Source organism: Heloderma suspectum, chromosome 1 (assembly GCF_057233095.1).
Source record: "Heloderma suspectum isolate Gila_16-S chromosome 1, 16-S_ref, whole genome shotgun sequence".
Lineage (NCBI taxonomy): Eukaryota > Metazoa > Chordata > Lepidosauria > Squamata > Helodermatidae > Heloderma > Heloderma suspectum.
The window spans coordinates 377,239,298-377,266,296 of NC_139458.1; the positions used below are offsets into that span (position 1 = coordinate 377,239,298).

At 44.3% G+C, this 26,999-nt stretch overlaps 1 protein-coding gene across 1 annotated transcript in view; it reads left to right on the forward strand.

Annotated features, from left to right (window-relative positions):
• Positions 1-6,942: 6,942 nt before the first annotated feature.
• Positions 6,943-26,999, forward strand: part of LOC146359890 (visual pigment-like receptor peropsin) — a 59,696-nt gene continuing 39,639 nt past the window's right edge. The window contains exon 1 of the mRNA XM_084828324.1: positions 6,943-7,063. Coding sequence (XP_084684450.1) covers positions 6,943-7,063 — 121 coding nt within the window. The remainder of the gene's footprint in view (positions 7,064-26,999) is intronic.

A 26,999-nucleotide genomic window follows, 5' to 3' on the forward strand; every position in this document is an offset into this window, starting at 1 on the left:
ATTACCAGCGTGAATGCTGTGCCAGAATGGAGTTTCTACACAAAATGCTTATATTCTGTCTGTGACATAATGATGCTTCTATGGAGCTGTTCACGGAATGAAATAATGTCTTGCAATGAAATTCGTATTTTGTACCACATGGCCCAAATGCCTGCATTCTATAAACAATTCTTTTGGCAGCCGCACACACACACACACACACACACACACACCACATGAACCAGGGGCTATCTTAATTTGCTTTCCCAGAAACTATACTGCTGACGTCTTTCCCATGAATTTTGAAGAGAAAGAAAGGTAGATGTCCAGAAACAGCATTAGCACCAACTTTCTGGAATGCAAATATGAAGAGCTATTCCCACTCCTTGTTCAACAAAGGAACTCTTTCATTATGTAAACTGAAGAACCCTAATTTTTTAACCCCTTTTGTGAAATACAGAAAACACTAAGTCGGGGGGGGGGGAGTGTTTGAGTGTGTGTAATGTCACCTGCCCAAAATAATAACTTCAAGACTTCTCATCCTGCCCAAGTAAAAACAGCCAGAAAATCATTCAAAAGACAAGTCACATTTGCAGTTTTATAGAATCAGAGATAGGTAATGAAATAAAAACTTCTCCCACAGAGAGACTAGAGCCTTATACCTCGCTAGTGATTTAGCTATATAGCTTAGAGCTGGCTTTGAGGTGAAAGGAAAAGGTGGCATCCCAGAAATTGCTTCCCAAAGCCCAGAATGCTACCAAAAGAAGCAGCCACAGGTGAACCTGTAGGGGTCAAACTTTATGTGTAAGCTTTAAAAAAAACAACACCTGGCACTTATATTTTGAAGAAAATGCAATCAATCAGCAACTGTTGCTGGTGAAAAGAGGTACTCAAACAGTAAATGGAAATCTTTTCTCCCTTGCCCTGCTCTGTAGTAGAAGTAGGGATGTTCATGATGCGAACATGTTCTATTCGCAACCCCAAATAGAATAGCAAAAGTGCAATTCTCTGAAAAATTTAGCAACTTCCCAAACTTGTGTTCGAAAGTGCACAAATCTGAAAATGTGCACTTCTGCAAGCGCGTAGTTCCTCCCAATATCCATATTTTCACACTTTAGCCTATGCGGGGGGATGGGGGGAATGTGCATTTTCGGCATGCACTTTAAAGAACTCACATTTTTCCCCAATCGAAGAAAAGTTTCTTGTGTTTGGGAATGCGAATGAAGCAAAATGAGCTTCAAGGAGGAATTCGGAGAACCTCAACAAGTTCACAGCTTGCAGTAGAATCTAGGAAAAAACTGGGAGGGGGGAGCCTGCAGCCAAAAAGCCCCCTGGAACACCCCCAGTTGCACCCCCTCCTCAGAGGCAGCTTCTGGGGAAGAGAGTGGGGAAGCATGCAAACAAGAGAAGGGAGTGGTTGCTCCTCCTCTTCTCAGTTGCTCACCCCCTGTAGACACCTCTGCCCTCTCTCCCTCTCTCTGGGCAGTACAACATAGAGAGCTGTCCACACAGAGGCATTTTATCCTGTGATTTTACCAGGGTTTCTGCTTCCAGATTCTTTGCGGGATTTTACATGTGCTTCCCTTCCCCTCCTTTTTTTCCCCATTATCTGCGAGTTCTATACGTTTCAGTATATAGCCACTAGATGGCGATGTTCTTATAGTGCCACTTCGTCTTTACATGGACACATTCAACCTGATTCAAAGCACTTCTTTTTATTAGCTCATTACTTCCATTTCAAATTAAGCCGTGGAAATGGTCGGAAATCACGGGAGAGGTGGTGGAGGTTGACGGAGTCACATGAAGGACCTGCAAATTTCCGTGAATAACCAATCTCAGTCACAAGATAAAAGCCCCAAGTGGAAAAGCCCTTCATCATGGAAGGAGAAGCCATCTCATCCTGTCTCTCGGGCTGGTGCAGTACTGAGACTGGGCTCAACGAGCTGTTCACATGAACAGCTAGTGAGAGAAGGTGAGTGAGCAGGCTGAAGGGATGGCTGCTCCTACAAAGAGGAGCAGCCGCTTCCTTTGGCTTCCCCCTTGTCTCTGGATGGTCCCACTGGGCCCAATCCATCTTGCTGCGTTGAACAAAGAGAGAGGGTGCACGGGAAAGTCGAGTCTTCCCGAGGGAGAAGGCAAGTGAGCAACCAGAGGCAAAGGCAATCATGATTTGTCCAATCAGAAGAAAAAAAATAAGAAGCAGCCTCTGTGCATTCTCACTCTCTTGCTGATCTGCATGGACAAGGAACCCAGGGTGCTTCCAGATGAGGCTTTTACTGTGTAATCCCCCTGCCTCCTTCATGGAATCTTATGTGAGGTCCAGACATCATCATCCTCCATCTGTAACCTTCCTTTGTTTCCCCATCACTTCTTCCGTATTTTTTGTTACCAGAAAATATCCATTAAGGGTTGGGGGTGGAAGAGGAATAGCACCAGGAGACATTCCTCTGGAAGCGGGCATGGACGGGTGCTGAGATGAAAAACTTGTCCATGAGCGAGACTATAATGTTCACTGGCAGAGGCCTTACTGGGTGTCTCTAGACGGAGGGCTCCTAGTGCTACCCATCAAAAGAGAGTGTGTACTGTAGCTATCGTTTTTTCCTTAACACATTTTTGTGGAAAGAAAAAAGATGGAAGAAGCAGGTGACTCTCTGGAAAAGATTTGTGGGAGAAAGACTGCTAGGCAGAGGATACACCGGATTTTACCTAATTTCTTTTAAAAGTATATATACATATTTATATGTAAACCACTTAGAGATGTTATTATATTAAGCAGTATATTAGTATTATTAATATAAATAAATAAATAAATAAATAAATATCATTCTATGGGAGGCTTACTTACACCTGTTTGTCTGTATATATACCATTAATATGGGCAGTTTGTGTTTTTACACAGTGAATTTATTTCATTTTATTTTACTTATTTACAATATTTATATACCACTCCACATAAAAGATCTCAGAGCAGTGAACAGCAAGATAAAAGAATAAAAACCCCTTAATTAAAACAATTAAAACATTTTAAAAGAACAGATTCTGAACATAATAAAACCACGGCTAGTCACTCAGGGAAAGTCTCTCAAAATAATAACGTCTTCAGGAGGCATCGAAAGCAACACAATGTTGGTGCCTGCCTGACCTCCAAAGGCAGGGAATTCCACAGGAAGGGCACCACTACACCGAAGGCTGTCTTTCTGGGGGACTCCAGCCGGGCCACAGGTCCATGTGGAATCACCAGCAGCAAGCCCACCAATGACCTCAGTGACCTGTCAACCAGGCAGGTTGGTAAAGAAGGCGCTTTCTCAGGTATCCTGGTCCCAAGTTGTTCAGGCCTTTGTTGTTGTTGTTGTTGTTCAGTCGTTCAGTCGTGTCCGACTCTTCGTGACCCCATGGACCATAGCACGCCAGGCCTTCCTGTCCTGCGCTCTCTCCCAGAGCGTGCTCAAGTTCATATTCATTGCATCCGTGATGCTATCTAGCCATCTCATCCTCTGCCGTCCCCTTCTCCTTTTGCCTTCAGTCTTTCCCAGCATCAGGGTCTTTTCCAGGGAGTTTTCTCTTCGCATTAGGTGGCCAAAATATTGGAGCTTCAGCTTCATTATCTGTCCTTCCAAAGAGCACTCAGGGTTGATTTCCTTTAGGATGGACTGATTTGACCTCCTTGCAGTTCAGGGGACTCGTAAGAGTCTTCTCCAGCACCACAGTTCGAAAGCATCAATTCTTCGGCGCTCAGCCTTCCTTATAGTCCAGCTCTCACAGCCATACATTACTACTGGGAAAACCATAGCTTTGATTAGACGGACCTTTGTCGGCAAGGTGATGTCTCTGCTTCTTACTATGCTGTCTAGGTTGGCCATAGCTTTCCTCCCAAGGAGCAACCGTCTTTTAATTTCATGGCTACAGTCACCGTCTGCGGTGATCTTGGAGCCCAAGAAAGTAAAACCTGTCACTGCTTCCATTTCTTCCCCTTCTATATGCCAGGAAGTGATAGGGCCAGATGCCATGATCTTCGTTTTTTTAATGTTGAGTTTCAAACCAGCTTTTGCATTCTCCTCTTTCACCCTCAACAAGAGGCTCTTGAGATCCTCTTCGCTTTCTGCCATTAGGGTGGTATCGTCTGCATATCGGAGGTTGTTGATAATTCTCCCAGCAATCTTAATTCCGATCTCTGTTTCATCCAACCCGGCATTTCTCATGATGTACTCTGCATATAAGTTAAATAAGCAGGGTGACAATATGCAGCCTTGTCGTACTCCTTTCCCAATTTTGAACCAATCGGTTGTTCCATCTCTGGTTCTTACTGTTGCTTCTTGACCCTCGTACAGGTTTCTCAGGAGACAGGTAAGGTGGTCTAGTACTCCCATCACTTTAAGAATTTGCCACAGTTTGTTGTGATCCACACAATCAAAGGCTTTAGCGTAGTCAATGAAGCAGAAATAGACGTTTTTCTGGAATTCTCTTGCTTTCTCCATGATGCAGCGAATGTTGGCGATTTGATCTCTAGTTCCTCTGCCTCTTCGAAACCCAGCTTGTACTTCCGGTAGTTCTCGGTTCGCATACTGCTGAAGCCTAGCTTGTAGGATTTTGAGCATCACCTTGCTGGCATGTGAAATGAGCGCAATTGTGCGGTAGTTTGAACACTCTTTGGCGTTGCCCTTCTTTGGAATTGGAATGTAAACTGACCTTTTCCAGTCTTGTGGCCACTGTTGAGTGTTCCAGATTTGTTGGCATATTGAATGCAGCACTTTAACAGCATCATCTTTTAGGATTTTAAATAGCTCGGCTGGAAAACTGTCATCTCCGCTAGCTTTGTTGTTACTAATGCTTCCTAAGGCCCACTTGACTTCACTCTCGAGGATGTCTGGCTCAAGTTCAGTGACCGCACTATCATGGCTATCAGGGACATTCAAATCTTTCCTGTATAGTTCTTCTGTGTATTCTTGCCACCTCTTCTTAATCTCATCTGCTTCTGTTAGGTCCCTGCCTTCTTTGTCCTTTATCATGCCCGTCTTTGCACAAAACGTTCCCTTGAGATCTCCAATTTTCTTGAAGAGATCTCTAGTCTTTCCCATTCTGTTGTTTTCCTTGATTTCTTTGCATTGTTCATTTAAGAAGGCCTTCTTGTCTCTCCTTGCTATTCTCTGGAACTCTGCATTCAGTTGGGTATATCTTCCCCTTTCTCCCTTGCTTTTCGCTTCCCTTCTTTCCTCAGCTACTTGTAAAGCCTCATCAGACAGCCACTTGGCTTTCTTGCATTTCTTTTTCTTTGGGACGGATTTCGTTGCTGCCTCCTGAACAATGTTACGGACCTCCATCCATAGTTCCTCAGGCACTCTGTCTATCAGGTCTAATCCCTGAAATCTATTCCTCACCTCCACTGTATATTCATCAGGGATATGATTTAGGTCTTACCTGAACGGTTTAGTGGTTTTCCCGACGTTCTTCAATTTAAGCCGAAATTTTGCAAGAAGCAGCTCATGATCTGAGCCACAGTCAGCTCCAGGTCTTGTTTTTACTGACTGTATGGAGCTTCTCCATCTTTGGCTGCAAAGGACATAATCAATCTGATTTCGATATTGACCATCTGGTGACGTCCATGTGTAGAGTCGCCTCTTGTGCTGTTGGAAAAGAGTGTTTGCTATGATCAGCATGTTCTCTTGGCAAAACTCTATTAGCTTTTGTCCTGCTTCATTTTGTACACCAAGGCCATGCCTGCCTGTTATCCCGGTGATTTCTTGACTTCCTACTTTAGCATTCCAATCCCCTATGATGAAGAGGACATCTTTTTTTGGTGTGAGTTCTAGAAGGTGTTGTAGGTCTTCATAGAACCGATCAACCTCAGCTTCTTCGGCCTCAGTGGTTGGGGCATAGACTTGAATTACTGTGATGCTGAATGGTTTGCCTTGGATTCGTACTGAGATCATTCTATCATTTTTAAGATTGTACCCCAGTACTGCTTTCCCCACCCTTTTGTTGACTATGAGTGCTACTCCATTTCTTCTAAGGGATTCTTGCCCACAATAGTAGATATGATGGTCACCTGAATTAAATTCGCCCATCCCTGTCCATTTTAGTTCGCTGATTCCCAAGATGTCGATGTTCAATCTTGCCATCTCATGTTTGACCACCTCCAGCTTACCTTGATTCATTGATCTGACATTCCAGGTTCCTAAACAATATTGTTCTTTACAGCATCGGATTTTCTTTTCACCGCCAGACACATCCACAGCTGAGTGTCCTTTCGGGTTTGGCCCAGCCGCTTCACTCTTTCTGGCACTACTTGGAAATACCCTCTGCTCTTCCCCAGTAGCATATTGGACACCTTCCGACCTGAGGGGCTCATCTTCTGGCGTCATCTCTTTTAGCCTTGTGATACGTTCCATGGGGTTTTCTTGGCAAGAATACTGGAGTGGGTTGCCATTTCCTTCTCCAGTGGACCACATTTTGTCAGAACTCTCTGCCATGACCTGTCCGTCTTGGATGGCCCTGCACGGCATAGCTTATGGCTTCACTGAGTTACGCAAGCCCCTTCGCCACAACAAGGCAGTGATCTATGAAGGGGTCAGGCCTTTGTACACTAGTGCTAATACCTTAAACCTGGCTTTATGTGCTTTATCTTTCTATTATACAACTTTTCTCAGGCTGACATCCATTGTTTACATACTAAAGTGAGTGTAGGCACATAGTTGCCCCAGGTAAGTGACAAAAGACCCTGATGTCTTTGTCTAGCCACAGATTGCTCATCACTACTATTAATAGATAGGATTAGCAAATACAAGCAGGCTAGCAGGTTGCAAAGCTCCTACTTGTCTCCTTAGATTCCCCTCTGCCTTATCAGTCTTGGGACTCGGCTCCAGAGAATATAGAGAGCAGCAGTTTTAGAAAGATAGAGGTCAGTTTCTTTCTGTTTGCACGCAGGAATTGAGAAAAGGGCAACTTCTGGGTCAGCCGCCACTGAAAATGTCTCTCCAGGCTTCCCCTCAGGCACCATGGAGGAACAACAATATCACCTCTTTGAACAAAGAAGTTCCATTGTCAGAACAAGGAGAAACTATTATTGGCTTCTATCTGCTGGCTCTGGGTATGTAACTTTATGGGCTGTGTGTCTGCATTGTTTATGAAATGAAGGATGTTGTATACAGGGTTTAAAGGGGACTTCTATGGAGCTTCATTAAGGGATAAGAAGATGTTATAAATTGCCATTCTTTTCCTTCATTTATTATGAGAACAGAATATTGATATCATAGAATCATAGTAGGGTTGGAAGGGCCATCGAGTCCAACCCCCTGCTCAATGCAGGAATCCAAGTCAGAGCATCCCTGACAGATGGCTGTCCAGCCTCGTCTTGAACGCCTCCAGTGTAGGAGAACCCACCACCTCCCCAGGTAATTGGTTCCATTGTCGTATTGCTCTAACAGTCAGGATGTTTTTCCTGATATCCAGCCGGAATCTGGCTTCTTGTAACTTGAGCCCATTATTCTGTGTCATGCCCTCTGAGATGATCAAGAAGAGATCCTGGCCTTCCTCTCTGTGACAACCTTTCAAGTACTTGAAGAGCACTATCATATCTCCCCTCAGTCTTCTTTTCTCAAGGCTAAACATGCCCAGTTCTTTCAGTCTCTCTTCACAGGGCTTTGTTTCCAGTCCCCTGATCATCTTTGTTGCCCTCCTCTGAACCCTCTCCAGCTTGTCTGCATTCTTCTTAAAATGTGGTGCCCAGAACTGGACACAGTAGTCCAGATGAGGCCTAACCAGTGCTGAGTAGAGGGGAACTAGTACTTCCCGGGATTTGGAAGCTATGCTTCTATTAATGCAGCCCAAAAGAGCATTTGCCTTTTTTGCAGCCACATCACATTGTTGGCTCATATTCAGCTTGTCATCTACAGCAATTCCAAGATCCTTCTTGCTTGTAGTGTGGTTGAGCCACGTATCCCCCATTTTGTAACTGTGCATTTGGTTTCTTATTCCTAGGCGCAGAACTTGGCATTTATCCCTATTACATGTCATTCTGTTGCTTTCTGCCCAGCGCTCCAGTCTATCCAGATCACATTGAATGTTTTTCTGTCTTCCAAAGTATTAGCTTTCCCACCCAATTATGTGTCATCTGCAAATTTGATCAGCATTCCCTGCACCTCCTCCTCCAAGTCATTAATAAAAATGTTGAAGAGCACTGGGCCCAGGACTGAGCCCTGCGGTACCCCACTCGTTACCTCTCTCCAGTTTGAGAAGGTCCCATCAGCACTCTTTGAGTCCAATTCTGTAGCCTACTGTGGATCCACTGGATCGTTGTTTCACCTAGCCCACTTTGAGCTAGTTTGCTCATCAGGATATCATGGGGCACTTTGTCGAAAGCTTTGCTGAAGTCAAGATATATTTTGTCTACAGCATTCCCACAGTCCACTAGGGAGGTTACTTGATCAAAAAATGAGATCAGATTAATCTGGTAGGATTTGTTCTTGACAAATCCATATTGGCTTCGAGTAATCACAACATTGTTTTCATGGTGCTTACAGATAGATTGCTTTATCATCTGCTCCACAATTTTCCCAGGGATTGATGTCAGACTGACTGGTCTGTAGTTCCCAGGTTCCTCCTTTCTATGTGTATGTGTCCTTTTTTGTTTTCAGGTTATCTCTAAGCTTTTTGTGAAGCCACATTGGCTTCTTCTGTTGTCTTCCACCTTTTCTTCTTGTTGGAATTGTTTGTAATTATGCCTTGAGAATTTCCTTTTTTAAAAGCTCAAACCCATCTTGGACTCCTTTTCTCGTTAGTGTCGCTTGCCATGGGACCTTACTGATCATTGTTCTGAGTTTATAAAATCAGCTTTCAGAAGTCCCCCATTACTACTACCACATTTATTTATTTATTTATTTATTTATTTATTAATCGCCCATCTGGGTGGTCACCCAGCCACTCTGGGCAATGTACAAAGCATATAATAAAACAGTTTAAAACAATAAAATTCTACAATAAAAACATTTTCTAAAATACCCTAACCCACCCCAAATGCCTGCCTGAACAACCATGTTTTTAATGCACGGTGGAAGCTCATTAAAGAGGGGGCATGGCAGAGTTCCCTAGGGAGGGAGTTCCACAGAGTGGAGGCCACCATAGAGAAGGCCCTCTCCCTTGCCCCCACCAGTCTAGCTGTCCTGGCTGATGGGACAGAGAGAAGGCCATCCAAGGCTGATCTTGGTAAGCGGCCTGTCTGGTGCTGCTGGAGGCGCTCCTTAAGATAGGCTGGGCCGGAACCATATAGGGTTTTAAAGGTCAAAACCAACACCTTGAATTTGGCCTGGAAAACAACTGGTAACCAGTGCAACTCCTTCAGCACTGGAGTGATGTGATCTCGCCAAGCGGCTGCCTTTAATCAGGCAAGCCGCCGCGTTCTGTACCAGCTGCAGCTTCCGAACCGTCTTCAAGGGTAACCCCATGTAGAGCGCATTACAGTAGTCTAAATGAGAGGTGACCTGGGCATGTGCTACCAATGGGAGCAGATGGTCAGGAAGGAAGGGGCGCAGCCGCCGTATCAGATGGAGTTGATACAGCGCTGTCCGGCTCACAGCTGACACCTGAGCCTCCATGGACAGCTGGGAGTCCAAAATGACCCCCAGGCTGTGGACCTGGTCTTTCAAGGGTAGCCGTACCCTATTCAACACCAGGTCAACATCCCCCAGCCTCATCTTGTCTCCAGACATTTGGACAGGGATTCTACGGCCAACCTTGGTGAAGATTTAAACGAGAGGTAGAGCTGCGTGTCATCCACATACTGATGACACCGCACCCCAAACCTCCTGATGATAGCCCCCAGCGGCTTCACATAGATGTTAAATAGCATCGGGGAGAGGATGGAACCCTGTGGCACCCCAGAAGTGAACGGCCACGGGTCCGAAACCTCCTCTCCCAGTGCTACCCTCTGGTACCTGCTGGAGAGGAAGGACCGGAACCACCACAATACGGTGTCTTCAATGCCCAACCCCTCCAGGTGGTTCTGGAGGATACCGTGGTCAACAGTATCAAAAGCCACTAAGAGGTCGCGGAGAACAAGGAAGGAGCATTCACCCCTATCCAGAGCCCTCCTCATATTATCCACCAAGGCGACCAAAGCCGTTTCTGTCCCATGCCCAAGCCTGAAGTCCGACTGAAATGGGTCTAGATAATCAGTTTCTTCCAAGTGTGCCTGCAACTGCATTGCTACCACCCGCTCAATCACCTTGCCCAGTCTTGGCAGATTCAAGACTGGGCGAATGTTGTTCAGAACTTGGGGATCCAAGGAGGGCTCCTTTAAGAGTGGTCTCATCACTGCCTCCTTGAGGGCTGATGTTATCACTCCCTTCTCAAGGGAGGCGTTCACCAGCGCCCTGATCCCCTCACCCAGTCTCTCTCTCTCTGCAGCCCATAATGAGCCAAGATGGGCAAGGATCAAGTAAGCAGGTGGTCGGCCTTACAGATTAAAGCACCTTGTCCCCTTCATCAGAAGGAAGAAGCTGGAACTGATCCCACAAAACCGGTTTGCCACAGGCCGCCTCTTGCTCACTAACTGTATCCGCAGCGCATGGAGTAACACTCCTAATCCGATCAATTTTATCTGCAAAGTGCCTTGCCAAGGCCTCACAGGAGGCCTTAGAATGCTCCAGTGGTTCCGGAGCCACAGGACCGACCAAGCTCTGGACCACTTGGAACAGCCTCCTGGGACAGCACTCTGCAGATGCGATAGAGGCAGCATAATATTCCTTTTTTGCTGCCTTCACCGCCATGTGATAGGCTGAAGATACAGCTCTAGCCCATGTCTGATCGTCTTTGGAGCGAGACTTCCGCCACCAGTGCTCTAGCCGTCTCACCTCCTGTTTCAGAGCTCATAACTGCGGATTGAATCATGGTGCAGTCCGAGCCCTGTTCCGGGGGAGAGGGCGTTTCGGAGCCACCCGATCTAATGCCCCAGTGATTGCGGCATTCCAGCCACCCAGCAGGGTCTTGACATCATGCTTCCTTGAAACATTGGCTATTTGCTTTTCAAAAGTTTCATTCTCGTCTCCTCCTTGATTCGGTGGCTGGTAGTAGACTCTGACCACCAGGTTTCTTTTATTCTTTGCTCCATTTATTTTGATCCAGATGCTCTCAATGGGGCTACCAAGCTCATCCTCCTGTATTTCTGTGCAGAGATATGTATTTTTCACATACAGTGCAACCCCACCTCCCTTTCTGTTCCTCCTGTTCTTTTTGAACAAGTTATATTCTTCAATTGCTGTATTCCAGTCATGAGAGTCATCCCACCAAGTCTCAGTTATACCTATCAAGTCATAATTTTCCTCTTGTATTAATAGTTCAAGTTCATTCTGTTTGTTTCCCATACTCTGAGAATTAGTATATAGACATCGAATACCATGTGCTTCATAGTCTGGCTTTCTTCCTATATGTGTCTGAAGACTATTATTGGGCACTATTAGAGCTGTTCTCTACGTTGCAGTGCATGAGCCTTCATCCATTGTGTTTGTTTTTATTTAAAGATGACATTCGAGTATTTAGAAGGGAAAGGAGAGGGCAGTAGAATTAGTCATAAGAAGAGCCACACTGGATCAGACCAAGGGTCCATCTAGTCCAGCATTCTGTTCACGCAGTGGCCAACCCACGGGAAACCCAGAAGCAGGACATGAGTGCAACAGCACCATCCAGCCCATGTTCCCCAGCAGCTGGCGTACGTAGGTATACTACCTCCAATAATGGAGGTAGCACATAACCATCAGGACTAGCAGCCATTGATAGCCATCTTCTCCAGGAATTTGTCTAACCCCCTTTTGCAGCCATCCAAATTGGTGGCCATCACGACAACCTGTGGTAGCGAATTCCATAGTTTAACTATGCGCTGCATGAAGAAGTACTTCCTTTTATCTGTCCTGAATCTCTCACCAATCAGCTTCATGGGATGACCCATGATATGCTTGTTAGTGTTCAGAATGTGTTAGAAAACCTTTAAGTGTATTTCAAATTTGCAGAAAAGCTCAAAGCTCTCTATATTTTTAATTAATTTAATCTACTTTAAATAATTGAATCAAGGGCTGAATAACAGCCACTGCTGTCTAGCGAAGAATAAACTGGTTTGAACATAATGTGAAACCCTAATTTGGCATGACAAGAACAAGCTTAGCTTTTCCCTGGGATCATGCACCCCACTCTTTCTCTGAAATGGCTGCAAGGATGAGTTTGGAAGCTTTTACTTCCATTTTCTGTGGTTAATCTTAACTATGGTTAGTGAAAACAAGCCAACTTCAAACTATAGTTTATGTAACTGGCTTGTTTCCACTAACCATAGTCAAGACTAGGGTTTGGGCAATATTCCAAACTACAGTTAACCTAAAACAGAAGCTTCTCATCTCCTCACAGCAGTACCAGAAAAAAAGGGGAGGAGGGAGCATGGAAACCTGGAGGAAGGCTAAACTCAGTCTCAAAATGCTAAACTGTAGTTTAGAGTTGCGTCTAAATGCAGATACTCTCACAGTTTGGACCTTTATGCAACCATGACATATGTTTATTGTGAAGACAAACAAAAGAACACAGTCATTAGTATGACAACACAGTGTGTGCAGGTAAGCTGAAATACCAGACTATAAACTGATTAGGTTCCATTCATTTCAGAGGGATTAAACCGACTTGAAACCAAATACTTAAGCAGGTTGCATATAATCCAAGCTTCTCCTCTACTAAACTGCTGTTGAAGATTTGACAAAGAAAAAAGTTAAGAGGCCCTTTAAAATATTTTTCAGTTAATGAAGATGAGTTTTGGGAGACTTTCAACTATATGTGCGCTTTGGATTCTAAGTCAGTCAAATTTAAATTGCATGGCTTATGTAAGAAGAAGAAAGGCTGGTATGTCTTTAGTCAATAAAGAACTGTTGTTGTTGTTGTTGTTGTTCAGTCGTGTCCGACTCTTCGTGACCCCATGGACCATAGCACGCCAGGCCTTCCTGTCCTGCACTCTCTCCCGGAGCATGTTTAAGTCCATATTCATTGCATCAGTGATGCTATCTAGGCCCTTGACACCCCAAAACCAGGCTGACTTCTCATCTGTTTTGCAGCTTCCTAACTTTGAGCATTCCTTTTACTGTGAGCACACATGCCTCTGATCAGAGTCCAGAGATCGGGGGCTGTCCTGCTACAAACTGGCTGTAATGGGAAATTATATGCTCTTGCTTATCTGTGCAAGAAACTACTGGCTTGGAAACAAAACCTGTCCACTATAGAAAAAGAGTGCTTTGCCATTGTGTGGGCTCTGGAAAGCTGCACCTTTACTGGTTGGGAACAAAATTCATCCTCCAGACAGATCACTCTCCCCTGTGCTGGCTGTACAGAAGCAAAGATCCTAACAGCAAGCTTCTCCAGTTGAGTTTAGCATTGCAGAATTAACATTTTGACATCAAGTATATTAAAGGAAAGGATAATGTTGTAACTCAGTCTCCATCTTGAGAATACTGATAATGACCTCCTATGGGCAGTTTATTTTCTCAAAGAAACATGAAAGCTATGTGTCAGCAAGATTGCTGCAACATACTATTTTGCACATTGCTCATTTGCCTGAAATATCTATGGGCTTTGTATTAACATTTACGAGTGGGAACTGCAACAAAATGTTGCAGTGTGGAATCCTTCTGTTCAAGGTTCCAGCCAGCCAGTCAGCCATGTCCTCTTCCAGAATATTCCATTTCCCCTCCTGTATCCAGCCCCCAATTTTCCAATTTTTCCCTCAACAGTTATTCAGCTTTCCATAACCACTGAGTTGCCTTTGTAGATTTTTGCCCCCTCAATGTTTTTTTTTCCTAAAGATTTTTTTGTACTTCTGCAAACCTTGGGGTTTCTCTGAACCGATGGATCCCTCTCTTGCAAGCAGGTGGTGCTCTTATGCCACATAAGGATCCACAGTCTGCTATTAGTATATACAGTTCTGCTCAGGGCTTTCCTGTATGTTTACTACTGGATGTATTTAGTATAAAAATGCATTTGGTATAGGATTTATCTTCTAAATGTAAGAAAGGGGCTTAATGTGAAACTATAGCAAATTTTAGCTTTCTGTTTCTGAAAATGAAAACCCCAGATCTGATCTTATTGGGGGAGGCACTTCAATGACCAACCCTTCTCACCAGCCTTGGAATGTTTGTATGAGGATAACAGCTCCCTTCCTCAGTAAGAAATCTCTGGCTGGACATCTCATTGGTCCAGATGTTTTCTGTCCAGATTCTCTGCACCTGTAGAAAGACCAGCTGAAAAGAGAGTCAGGGTGCTTCTAGATGAGGCTTTTATCCTGCTTCTAGCACAGAATTGCTAGAACCCCTTCATGGATCACTGCCTTGTTGTGGCGAAGGGGCTTGCGTAACTCAGTGAAGCCATAAGCTATGCCGTGCAGGGCCACCCAAGACGGACAGGTCATGGCAGAGAGTTCTGACAAAATGTGGTCCACTGGAGAACCCTCCACGCTTGCAAGAGGAGGGTGGAGTGGCCAAAAAAGGGCGTGGCTGGGGGCATTCCAGGGCGGGGAGGGAAGAAAAGCCTGAACAACACACAGCAGCCTCCTTCCCTGCTCCGTCCTCCCATGGCTAGTCAGCCGCAATCAGCTGTCTAGCCAAAACTGCAGGGCAGGAGAAGCACAGAGGGAATGACCCCTCCATGCTTCTCCTGCCCTGCTTTGGATAGGCGGTCGCCTCCAAGTTTGGAGGCAGCCACCTATCTGGATAGTATTGTGCCATAACTTTGATTGGATCCAGACACCTGTATCCTGAAATAAGAGTATACCAATTAATGTAAAAGATATAAAAGAACATTTTTTCTGTGGATCTGGTCAAACTGCAAGTGCCAGCTGTTCAATTGCTACAGAAAAGTATGAGTGACAATGGGCATCCCTTGGGTGCTACTGTTGCAGAACCCAGAGTCAGAGAGACCACGGAGTGAAGGAAAAAGAGATTCTTTATTTAACGCGCGGGCTTAAGGCTGGAATCATTTCCAAAGAGCCAGAAGCCCCGAAATACATCAGCACATTGGTTTTATAGACATTGTGACACATATGAAATGGCTCCTCCTCTCCCTCCCGCGTGGGGTTGCAGTCCTCAACATTTCTTTTCTTAGCACGATTGTTTATAATACAAGAACTGGGTTATAAGGTAGCCATGATAAGGAGAGAACAGAAGAGAACAGCAGAGAACAAGATATACAATTGTATGACCTTTGACAAGATAAGGAATTCCTGTGTCTCGTCAGCTTACAACAATATATTCGAGGGAGAAAGAGCTCAGCAAAAACATGAAGCATGAGACTGCATGAGGCTACTTAGTCTGACCCCCGATATGGCTGCTACATTCCCCCCTTAAATGCATAATTTCATTACAATTATAGCATTTTTGATAACCATACAAAGCTTTTTGTGACATACATATTACTTAGCCTCTTGTTGGGCTATTAGAGCGTAGAGGGCAGCAGTTTTACTAGCTGAGACATAAAACAGATTGGTTAAACAGCGCATAAGACAAGGAACGCAGAGACATAACAGAACTTTTATGAACACTGGTAGAATTAGGATGAACAATGCTTCAAGCCAGCTAAGATCTGGAAGCCAAGGGGTTAACTAATTGAGCTAATTGTTTTGTCTTATTGTTTTGTTAGCTACTATATTGTGCAGCTTGTTGATCTGTTCATCTACAGCATTGCCATTATCAGTTAAGTTAAAACAACAGAGCTTTTGGTGTGTCTTACAACTTAAATGATGAAGAAGGAAGAGGTAATCTATATCAGCTCTATTTTCTAGAACTGCACCTCTTAGATCACGCAACTCTTTATTTAACAATGACAATGCTCATGAGGTGGCATTTATGCTTTTGGCTAAGCTGCAAGCTAACCGGTTGATCTCCAGACTATTAGCCAAGGCTAAACCTGGAACCCCAACCAGTGACATTGTTAAGGCCAATTTTTCTGAGTCAGAATATAACTGCACATGACTATTACAATTTTTAGTTAGTTGGAGTGCTCGAGGCTGCCGACGGATTTTCTCGGACCACAGGGGAAGAATTGGCACCAGTTCAATTGGCGGCTGAGGCAACATGGGTGGTTATTAGACAAGTTGGCAGGAATGAATGACCAAGTGCGGGAACTACATATCTAAAACCATCCAAAAGTATGTGGGCATCATTAAAAGATATGTTTTGAATTTTATTACAGTGGAAGGGGGCCAGGGATAGCTTTGTATTTTCTGGAAAATTTTTGACAATTAAGCATTCATACACACATAGCATTTGTTTCAGCAACGATGGGGGTGCGTAGAGTGAACTCTGTAGGGGGTAGGATCTTTGCAACCACGCCCCAATTAGCATTTTAGGAATAAGTTAAACTTACACTATAAACTCTTAACATGGTATCTTTCCCAGGATGTCTACAGACAGGTAATAGGCAAGAGCTAATAAGCCTGTTTGCAGGTATACCTCTTGGCAAACAAAAATGTTTTACTCTCGTGATGTTAGCCAGGTGAAGCTAGTAATTATCAGCAAATCACTGGGACAAACTTTTCCTTTCAGGGACTGGCCCCCCTTTTTGCACCTTATTAAGGAGACACAATGCAACACTACTAACACTACAACACGCATGTTTGATCTTCTTTGGGATCTGACCGTACGCCGGGCAGCTATTCACCTGGCAAGCTGCAGTAGGGTCTAGTCCCCTTCTTCAATTCTCCAGTTGCAGGTCTGACCGTACGCAGGGGGACAGTCTCCCGGTGTGTCTACAGTAAGGTCTAGCCTGAGTCTTCTTACTGTTTTTTTAGAATGATTTTTAAAGGATTTTTGAAAAGGAAAGAAATCCTTTCAAAGGATTTTTAGGATTTTTGTTCATAGTTTATTCTCCCCTTCTCGCTCCCTTGACTCGTGTCCAATGTATCCAGGGTTTAACTCCAGCTGCTTTCATAGCTGCGGGGGTGGAAAGTATGACAGTTTTCAGTCTTCTCCATCTGGGAGTCAAAGGGTTATTTTTCCCTCTTTAACTCATACTTTAACTCTTGGTTGGAAAGGATGAACTTCTGTGATGGGAATGGCTTATTTTCTAAGACAAAGCGACGCTGGGCTTGAAGAACTTTGTTCAGTGTTTGGACTTCTTGTTTAAGGCTAAGGTTTGCTTGCTCTTGATGCCACTCTAGTGTCAATCATGAAGTCAATGTCACGGCCCCTCACAGTCAATGTCACGGCCCCTCTCAAGCTGTCTCCCTCTTCGCCCATTCTGGCCCCTTTGGTTTTCTCCTTTGTGTATTTGATTTATTTTATTTGGGCATTCATGCCACTAATGTCCATCTTGTCCACACTGGGCACACTGGTTCTTTTTTAAGAATCTTCTGCCTCTGCCAGGTCTTCTTCTTTTCTTCTTTCATCCACGTCTTCTTGGGCCTCTGGGTTGAGGGAGGTATACTGGCGATAGGCATTTGAAAGACGCTCCAAGTGCGCTCTGGGGCCTCGGTGGCACCTTGCAGCACTTTAGACACTTTGGTCATATTAATTGACTTCTTTATACCTGCCTTTACGGCTTTTAACAGCAGGGTTTGATACTGGGTGAGGCGCTCTAGCCCCACTTGTGTTTTGGGATTCTAGCGGGGGGGGGGGTTACTTACAAGGAGACTTTATTGGGTAACTTACAGCACACAGGCGTACTTAATGGTTGGATCAGACAGCTTCTCTGAACCACGAGCTATTGGGCTAAATGGTTTTTATACTATACATGTTACTCATGAGGCAACACAACACTAGCAAGCATTTTCAGCATAGGCTAGAAGTGTTTGGTTCTCAGGCACAGCTTCCTGTAAACAACTTCGCTTTTCAAAGTGCTTGATAACACTTTTATTTATTAGTATGGGAAGACAATTTTTTTCTCTTTTTTTTTGCTTTCTTTTTCTTTGCTGATCTGCCTGTATTGCAGAACATGTTTCAAATTTTTTACACAAAACTTTCTGCTCCATGCACCAGCCTTGTCTCTTTATTTGTCTTTTTTAAGTTAAACTCACTTACTTAAACCTTTCTGCCTTACACTAGTCCCAATGACACACATTTGGGATAGGCTCTTCTTTTCCTTCTAGTTACATTTTCTTCATCTTAAAGAACTATTACATTATTGTGGCTACTTTACCCCAGGTAATAAGCTCCAGGCACAATCAGCTGCTTTTAATTTACCCTGGGGGCAACTATGGCCACGCTTCTTTTCTTCTTTTTTTTCTCCCTTCTCTATTTGTCTTCTACTTTTTCTATTTCTTTTTTTCTACTTGCTTTTTTTCTTTCCTTGTCATCCATTGGGAACCACACTTAGTATCATTTGGAGTTGCAACTAACACTAATCTGCAAATATCACATATATTTTATGATATCTAAGAAATCATAAAATATACACAACAAACTTTTTCTGCAATTTAACACAATGAATGGAAAACACTTTTTGCATTGTAAGGCATGATGGAGCAGATCCAGCAATCATACTGCTCTTTTGGCTGAAAGCTCAGGGCCCATTAAAATTAAGGGACGGGCATACCCACACACGCAAAGAGTTCTAGGTCACCATTTTTGCATCGGCAACTCTATGCTGCATGAGTTCTGGCAGAAGGAAATCTAAAAGTTATAGATCAAACTCAGCTTGCTGTACACTGAGCTGACTACAAACATAGACACACGGTCCACAGCGATGAGAGTTCAAGTTTATCCAAAGCGTCACAGCACTGTCCATGGCAAGTCTTTGACAATTTAAAATTTTAGTTCATGTGCAGAGTGTCTCTAAAAAGCCCAGACAATGATGAAGGCAAACAGAGAAGGCTCTGGGCAATGAAGATGCAATGTTTCCAGCAAAGGCTCTCCGCTTTTGCATCAGTTTAAAAAGGGAAAGTGTGGCCCTACACCCCTTCTGACAGACAAGGGCCTTTAACTTTTTAGCAAGGCCTCTGTCTAAACAGAGCGGCACAGCTCAGCTCTCTAGCCGTGACGCTTTAACCTGGGCAACTCCTCTGTAAATTTTATTTTACTTCTGTCAGGTTCTGTCAGACATTTTAAAAACTTACTTTTTTTCTCTCTTTTAACCTGGTACACGAAAGCACTGAAACACTGAGTGCCGAAACTCAGGACGCTGGGGGGTGATGGGCATCGCCTTATACTTGCATTTTTCAGGCAGCCATTAATCTTCGGGGAGGCGGTGGGGTGATTTGCAGGACTTTAAAGGCAAGCTTCTCAGTTTGTCTGTATTTGTAAATCCCAAGCTTAAAACAGGACACGATGAGGTACAGGGCAGCCAAATTCTTGCTTTGGCACGGGCAACAAATAAATCGGGTCAGCTTTTTTTGCTGGGGTCTCAAACAGGAAAACAGTCTTAATTTAAAGTTGTAACATCACTGACAGCGTCAGCCAGCCAGCTACACAGATCTCATTGTTTTTTAAGACAGTTGCTCTAATATCTTCTTTTCAATCAGGTTGGGTCTCCCAGCTTACACAGTTTATTGCAGCTTTCAGGAGCATGGTAGTAGCGCGATTTTGGCTTGGCCAGGAACATGCTGTCTGGTTTCTCAGTCTCTTCAGCACACACATTTAGGCAGTGTAACACTGGACACTCAAATCAGTGAGATTTCTTCATTGCAGGGAATCCCACGGCAAAAGCTTAATGGTTACGCTCTTCAGAAATCATATAGCCGATGGTCAGTAGCTACAGGCTCTATGCAATTCTAACACAGTTCAAAGCTAAACACGGTTACCTTGACAGAGATCTTCAACATGGTCTTTCTGCTTTATTCTGCTTTGGGACAGTCTTATGGCACACTTTTCACTCGAAGAGGGGTCTAGGCTGTGCTCTGGGGGCTGATTCTTCACTTTTATTTTCTATTTTGCCTTCATCTTCTGGGTCTTCATTTTCAGTTTCCATTTCTTAGGGATTTCATCTCAATTAGGCAAGGTGATGATGTTGCATAACTGAGAACATTGTGGGCAATTTTCCTGCCCCCCCCTCTCTCGGCGCACTAGGCTAACAGCTACTTCTTCGGCCTTACACTCTCACGCTCCCACGCTTTGTTAAAAGCCAGGCTGTCCTGCAACATTTTTCTAATTAACAGCCTCAGATCTTGTTCTTTTTTCTCTCAGCTCGACCTTGAACTTTTTGCTGTTTTCTCTCTCTATTCTGAATTTTTTTTAAAAAACCCTTTTTCTTCTTTGTTTGACATACATCTCAAGGGGGTGCAAGGTTTGCTTCCCCCACCACCCATAGCCTCCCTCCTAAATTGAAGACAGACACAATTAGGGAATGGGAATTGGTCAGTGAGTAAGGGGTCTCACTGGCCGACACAAGAGGATTTTTCACACCACACACTTTGCTACTGGCCTGGGCACCCGGACGGTCAACGGTATGCTTCAGAAACCGCAGTAGCCACTCACACAATCATCATTCTCTCTACTGCATCCATATGTCCCTGCCACCCACTTTTCCCACTTTTCACCAGAGCGGAAAGCGGCTTCCCCAGCTTCCTCAGCTTCCTACTGAGTACTGGCATGCTGGGTACTGGCGCCCACTCGGGGGTGTGATCAGGCCCCCCTTCTACCCGCAAGGAGTAGGTTCTTTTTGTATACGTATACCACCAACACTGACCTTCTTCATAAGGCGGGGCCCTCTTTTTTTCTGCCCAGTGGCCTTTCTCCCTAAAGGCGGGGCCCTCTTTTTCCCATATACTTGCCTTTCTCCTGAAGGCTTCCAATGTGGGTTTCAACTCAATTGCAGCTGTGATACAGGCAGGGCTCAAGTTCCTTCCTCCGCTTCCTAAGGTTCTCTTGCCGCTCGCTGCCGTTTGGGCGATCCCGGTGCAGGCTTTCTCCCATTCACTTGACAAAAAGGTCGGTGGCACCAAGAAAGGGAGGCATACGCCGAGCTCGTCTTCCTGGTGCGGCGATCAAGAGCAGGCAACTGCCACCTGTCTGGCTCAGAGCCTGCCACATCCGAGTCACGGCACCATTTATGTTGCAGAACCCAGAGTCAGAGAGACCACGGAGTGAAGGAAAAAGAGTTTCTTTATTTAACGCGCGGGCTTAAGGCTGGAATCATTTCCAAAGAGCCAGAAGCCCCGAAATACATCAGCACATTGTTTTTATAGACATTGTGACACATATGAAACGGCTCCTCTTCTCCCTCCCGCGTGGGGTTGCAGTCCTCAACATTTCTTTTCTTAGCACCATTGTTTATAATACAAGAACTGGGTTATAAGGTAGCCATGATAAGGAGAGAACAGAAGAGAACAGCAGAGAACAAGATATACAATTGTATGATCTTTGACAAGATAAGGAATTCCTGTGTCTCATCAGCTTACAACAATATATTCGAGGGAGAAAGAGCTCAGCAAGAACATGAAGCATGAGACTGCATGAGGCTACTTAGTCTGACCCCCGATATGGCTGCTACACTACCAGATGAGCCTTTTATCATGAAATTGCACTGCTTCTTTGCACTGCCTCATTCACTGCCTCATTCACAATTGTACTGCCTCATTCACAGCTTTTTAAAGGGGGCCCAGACTCCGTCCTCTTCCACTTGTAACTTTCCCATATTTTCCCACCACTTCTTCCATCCTTTTGCTGATCCATCTAGAGAAGTTGGCTTCCCTACCACAGTACCTCCATCTTGTCTGGATTAAATCTCAGCTTGTTTGCCCTCATCCACCTCAAAACTGCCTTCAGACACCTGTTCAAGAGTTCAATGGGCTCCCTGGGATGAGTAGATGGAAATGAAAAGTAGAGCTGAGTGTCATCCACATACTGATAACACCTTAGGCAAACCTCTGGATGGCATCCACCCAGTTGTTTCATGTAGATATTAAAAATCATATGGGATCAGATAGCACCTTGCAATACCTTATAAACCAATGGCTATGGAGTAGAGAAACAGTCCCCCAGCACCATTTTATGGAACAACTAATCCTCTAGGTAGGAGTGAAACCACTGTAACACCATGCCTCCCAAGCTCACCCCAAAAAGATATCCCAGTATCTTTTTTCTAAAGATATTTTGTTCCTCTTCAAACGCTGGAGTTCCCCCAAGCCTGGTGATATCTCCCTCTTCTGCATGGATAGTGCTGTTTTGGTTTCTTGACGATCCACACTTGGACAATGAGTTCACTACTCACCTGGATCCAATTCAGAAAAATACTATGAACCTCTGCTACCTAAAATAAATACTGCCACCCTAATCTATCAGAGATTAAGATAAACTAAGGAATGTCAAAATTAGCCCAAAACAGAAGATGTCATTTAGTAAGGAATCATAACGATCATCATAATAATTATAGAACTCATTACTAATTAAGTTGGGGTGTGTTTTGGTTTTTTGCTAATATGTCATTGCTTATCCTAATCAGTGGAATAATAAATTTCTTCTTTTATTATTGCAGCCACTTGCCATACTAAATGTTTGCTTGGCCTGGCTCCTTGTTTGAAATGGCAAGGATTTTTCTATGTTCCTGGTCTCCAGAAGTTGTAGAGCTTTTCTCCACGAAGCTGTTAATCTGTTCCATCTACTTTCAATTTAATTGCAGAATTGAGATCAGAGAACACTACATGAGGAGCATTTCCTTTCCTGCTTTTCTGCTATATAACCTCTAGGTGGCACTGTAGTATAGCAGAATAGTGCAACTGTACAAGTAGAAAAGTTATTTTGCTTTAACAAATAATACCGCATTTTCCCTGCTTAGAAAAACTCGCTGAAAGTGCTGTTTACAAAAAGAAGTGAAACTGGAGGATCACAACATCATCTAAAGAACCCATAAACAACCTTGAGTAGGGAATGATGAGTGCACAATAAATGCCTCATGTCATGTGCAAAAGCTCCTGATGATATTCTGGCAATAGTAGATTGGTTCAAATTATAATCAGATTACACCTGTTTATGCATAATTTTTTACTTTTGGACTGCTTTAAAAGCAGAAGTCCATAGTTTTCTTTGCTATTGCCTGGATTAAAACATTGGCAGGGTAGAATGCTCTTGCTCACTGTTCCAGTCAATCAGTCATGCAACATCCTCCATGAGACTCCATTCCATTTACCCTCCCACCCAGTTCTCCTCCCAGGTCTGTATAGGGATTTTTCAGGGCTGTGCATGGATCCGCATGGATTCAGCTTGGGCTGATTCGGACGAGCCTCGACCCACCTCGGCCTACAAAGTCAAAGTGGGATTCAGACATCTGAATCCCACTTTGCCCCCCCAGCTCCTTACCTGGGTCCTTGTTCTGTGGGGGGGGGCAGCGCCACCGCAGCAGCTGTTGCTGCCGCTTCTAATGGTACCACCGGGTGAGCGACTGCCAGGGAAGGCACTGCCAGGGAAACCGCTGCCCATCGCAGCCTACCAACCGCTGACAGGCATGAGGGCAGGAGTCACCCTCCAACTGCACTCTCTCCCTTCCTTGGAAGGAGGGGAGACCGACTCCTGCCTCTGCTCAAGCCTTCACGGGTTCCTTGCTTGTGAGGAGCCCGTGAAGGCTTGAGTGATGCCAGCATTGGTGGCTTGCAATGAGGGCGGGCTGCTGCCACTGCCACCGCCTGCTCCTAGGCCTCATCAGCACCTGTCTTGTTCTGGGGAATGGGGAGAGCCATTTGTCTCTGTTTTTGCACCATAGCTGTACCCGCGAGTGGCAGATCCATGATTTTTCTGGTTCAGTCCATGGAGACAGATGTGCTTTGTGATATGATAATGGTTTGGGGGATTTGCTCTGCAAAAATCATATGAAAACAAGAGGATCCCTGCCAAGCATCCATGTTTTTGCACTATGGCTGCACCCATGAGTGGCGGATCCATGACTTTTCTGGTTCAGTCCACAACGGCAGACGTGCTCTGTGATTGGATGGTGGTTTTGTGGGTCTCCCCTTTAAAAATCATATGAAATCATGAGGATCCCTTTTTGATTTTATGGATCCTCATTTTACCCAGGCCCCGTAACATGTGTTTTCTTCTTGGCTTCATTCTGCCAGAGGAGAATGGGAAGGGTTAAGGCTTCCTCTGCCATGCCTGGCAGAGACTGGGGCAGTTGCTCCCAGTGGCTACAGCAGAGGCAGGATAGGACTGGAGCCAAGAGAGAAATGCCATAGAGCTGCCCTCTCAGCTCCCATCCCATCCTGCTGCTGCCCACGCCGCCACCCCCCCCCCCCAACATTGCACACAGTGGCAGCTCATCAGGACAGCAGGAGGCTGCTCAATTATCAGGTGGCTCATGCATCCCAATGGATCATCTTGCACACACACCCCCCCCCGGGTGTGTGCACCCCTCTTTGGAGACCACTGCTCTAGCCAAATAATTTTCAGAGTCCTCTCCTCTCCAGTAACACCACCTCTCTCACAATGAGCAAACAGAGGCTGGCTCACAGCAAAGCCCCCTCCCTCCTCCTCCTTCTCCTCCTCCCTCTCCCTCTCCTCTCCCCTTCCCCTGCCTCTCCCAGTGGCCAGATCTCTCCCAAATTGACACATTTGGCACCTCTCCACCCTCTCACCTTCCCCACTTCCTCCTCCTGCCCCTCAGCATGATCTTTCAGAAGTTGATACATTTTGGAGACAGCCTGCCTGGGCTGCTCAGAAGGCAGAAGAAGAGCTATGAATATATAAGGCGGAAGAGACACTTCATGGAGGAGCCACTTCACTTCAGGGCACCTCGATGCTTGTCTGATCCACTTTGTATCACGACAAGACACCTCCAAATCAGCCTGCTTTGCCTCATTATTCAGGCTTCTTACCGAAGCGGTGCACAGCCATAATGTTTTGGATTCCCTCCTCCACCCTTAGGGGTTCGTTTTCCTAAAGATTTTGCGTGCATCTGCAAACCTTGAGGCTCAGATGAGCCTGCTAATATCACCCTCTTGTGCACAGGTGACACCATTTTGGCTGCACATCTGAAATAAACGGAATGATGTAAAGGAGCCTCTAAGGTATGCTTTAAATGAATCTTAAAGGAGCATAATGTTATCAATTGTGCTATGATGATTCTTTCAAAAATGCTCTTGAATGTCTTTCTCCAGTCAGAATTTTGCAAAGATAATTTAACCTCCAGGATTTTACATGCTTAAAAATAGTAGCAGTTTCCCAGACCATTAAAACTGCACTATAGTCTGAATGTAATCTCAAATGGATCATTAGGGATTGAAGTATAGTCCTTTGCTCTGGATTAAAACAATGCTAGTGATCAACAACAAGTGATCTTGTAGAGCCCATTGATTCAACCTGGATTTTAAAAACCTTAAGTACTTCTGACTGGATGTTATTAAAGAAAAGCATTATATAAATTAGATTGTTAAATTTAGAAATAAAGCCACCTCTTGAAAATCTCAGCACATCAATGACAAACCCTTTTAGGAGGTTCTCCCTAATTTTTAATCACTGCATCCACCACTTCAATGTGGTTAAAACCATTATTTCTTGTCCTAGTAATAACCAGTTGCTCAGTAATTAGGGTTTTTTTAGCATCATTAGTTCACTGTATTTGGCTGAATGTGCTTAATTACTGTTCTGATATATACCCAGTACTTACTGGTATAACAATGCAACTTAATTTGTGTAATTACTCAGGTGCTGCCAGTAAAGAGTTTCCTTTTCTTATATTACATGGCTATTACAATCTTCTTTATCAAGGATGGGTCACTTGTTCTGTATTGAGGGTCATGATGAAAAGATATAATGAACTAGAAAGTAATCTGTGTGTGTGTGTGTGTGTGTGTGTGTGTATATATATATATATATATATATATATATATATAATCTTTATCTTTTTCAAGAAGAGTTTTGAAGCCATGTTAGGTTAGTGATGCTATTATGTGATTTTTTATGGGTAATTATTCACTTAAACAGGACAAATACTGAGCCAGGCTCATAAGCATCACAAAATAAGCTCAGAAATCATTCTCTCTCTCTCTCTCTCTCTATATATATATACACACACACACACACACACACACACACACATAATTTGACTTCTCTATATCAGATTGCAGATAAAAATGCAGGAGGGTAAGAGGGGAAAGAACAGGAAGGGGTGCTTCCCAAACTCACATTGTGCAACAAAAAAAGGGAGCCCCCCTGATGAAATGGTCAAATATTACAAGGAGAACAACGTCTTCAAATGTGTTTGGCTTCTGCAATCTAAAATTGATTTTAGTGAGACGGAGATTAGAGAAACCTCTACTCCAAAGTAACCTCTACTCCAAAGTAACAGTCATCCTCCTCAGCTTGCTGAAAAGGAAACATCAGAGCCCCACCCCTCATAAATGTCCAACTGAGCATGCTCCGTAGAATCTTAGTTTCTATTAAGGCAAGCTAGAAGGATACACCACCCCACCTTCTGCTGCCAAAACAAAGGCGACAACTATCTTGCTAATGCAGCAAGCTTGCAGAAGCAATAGCAGCAACTGAGGTCACCTTTACATTTGCATTCCAGTGTATGTCAGAAATCAAACACACCTTTTCTTCCATCTACAGTGCGTAGGATGGTAAAGAAAGATTTCCGGGGGAGCAGCTGTGTTAGTTTGTTACAACAAAAGAAAGAATCTTATGGCACCTTAAAGACCTAACGAATTTATTCTGGCGTAAACTGTTCTGGACATAGTCCACTCGATCAGGTGCATCTAAAGTGGACAACGTCCACAAAAGTTTATGCCAGAATGAACTTGTTAGCCTTCAGCAAGACTCTGTTGTTTTAGGGTGGTAAAGAGTCATCCTGAAGTGCTTCCTTCTGCAGGCCAAAGGATTAATACTGTTATGCCATCTGTACCCCAATCCCCTGAGCAGCTGAGAACTCCGGGGTACAGGAATTGATTTCCATGGAATGAGGTCACTGGAGACTTATGGCATTCTGTGATACAAGGTTTATTTATACACATATATACGCTGAACATAAAATGGGAGTTCACAACATTAACACTCCCAACAGATTCCTGTTCCCCATCAGATTTCTAGGGGAGACCACTAGTCCCATAGAGCAATTCAGTCCCCTGTGTCGCTTTCAGACTGACTTCCAGA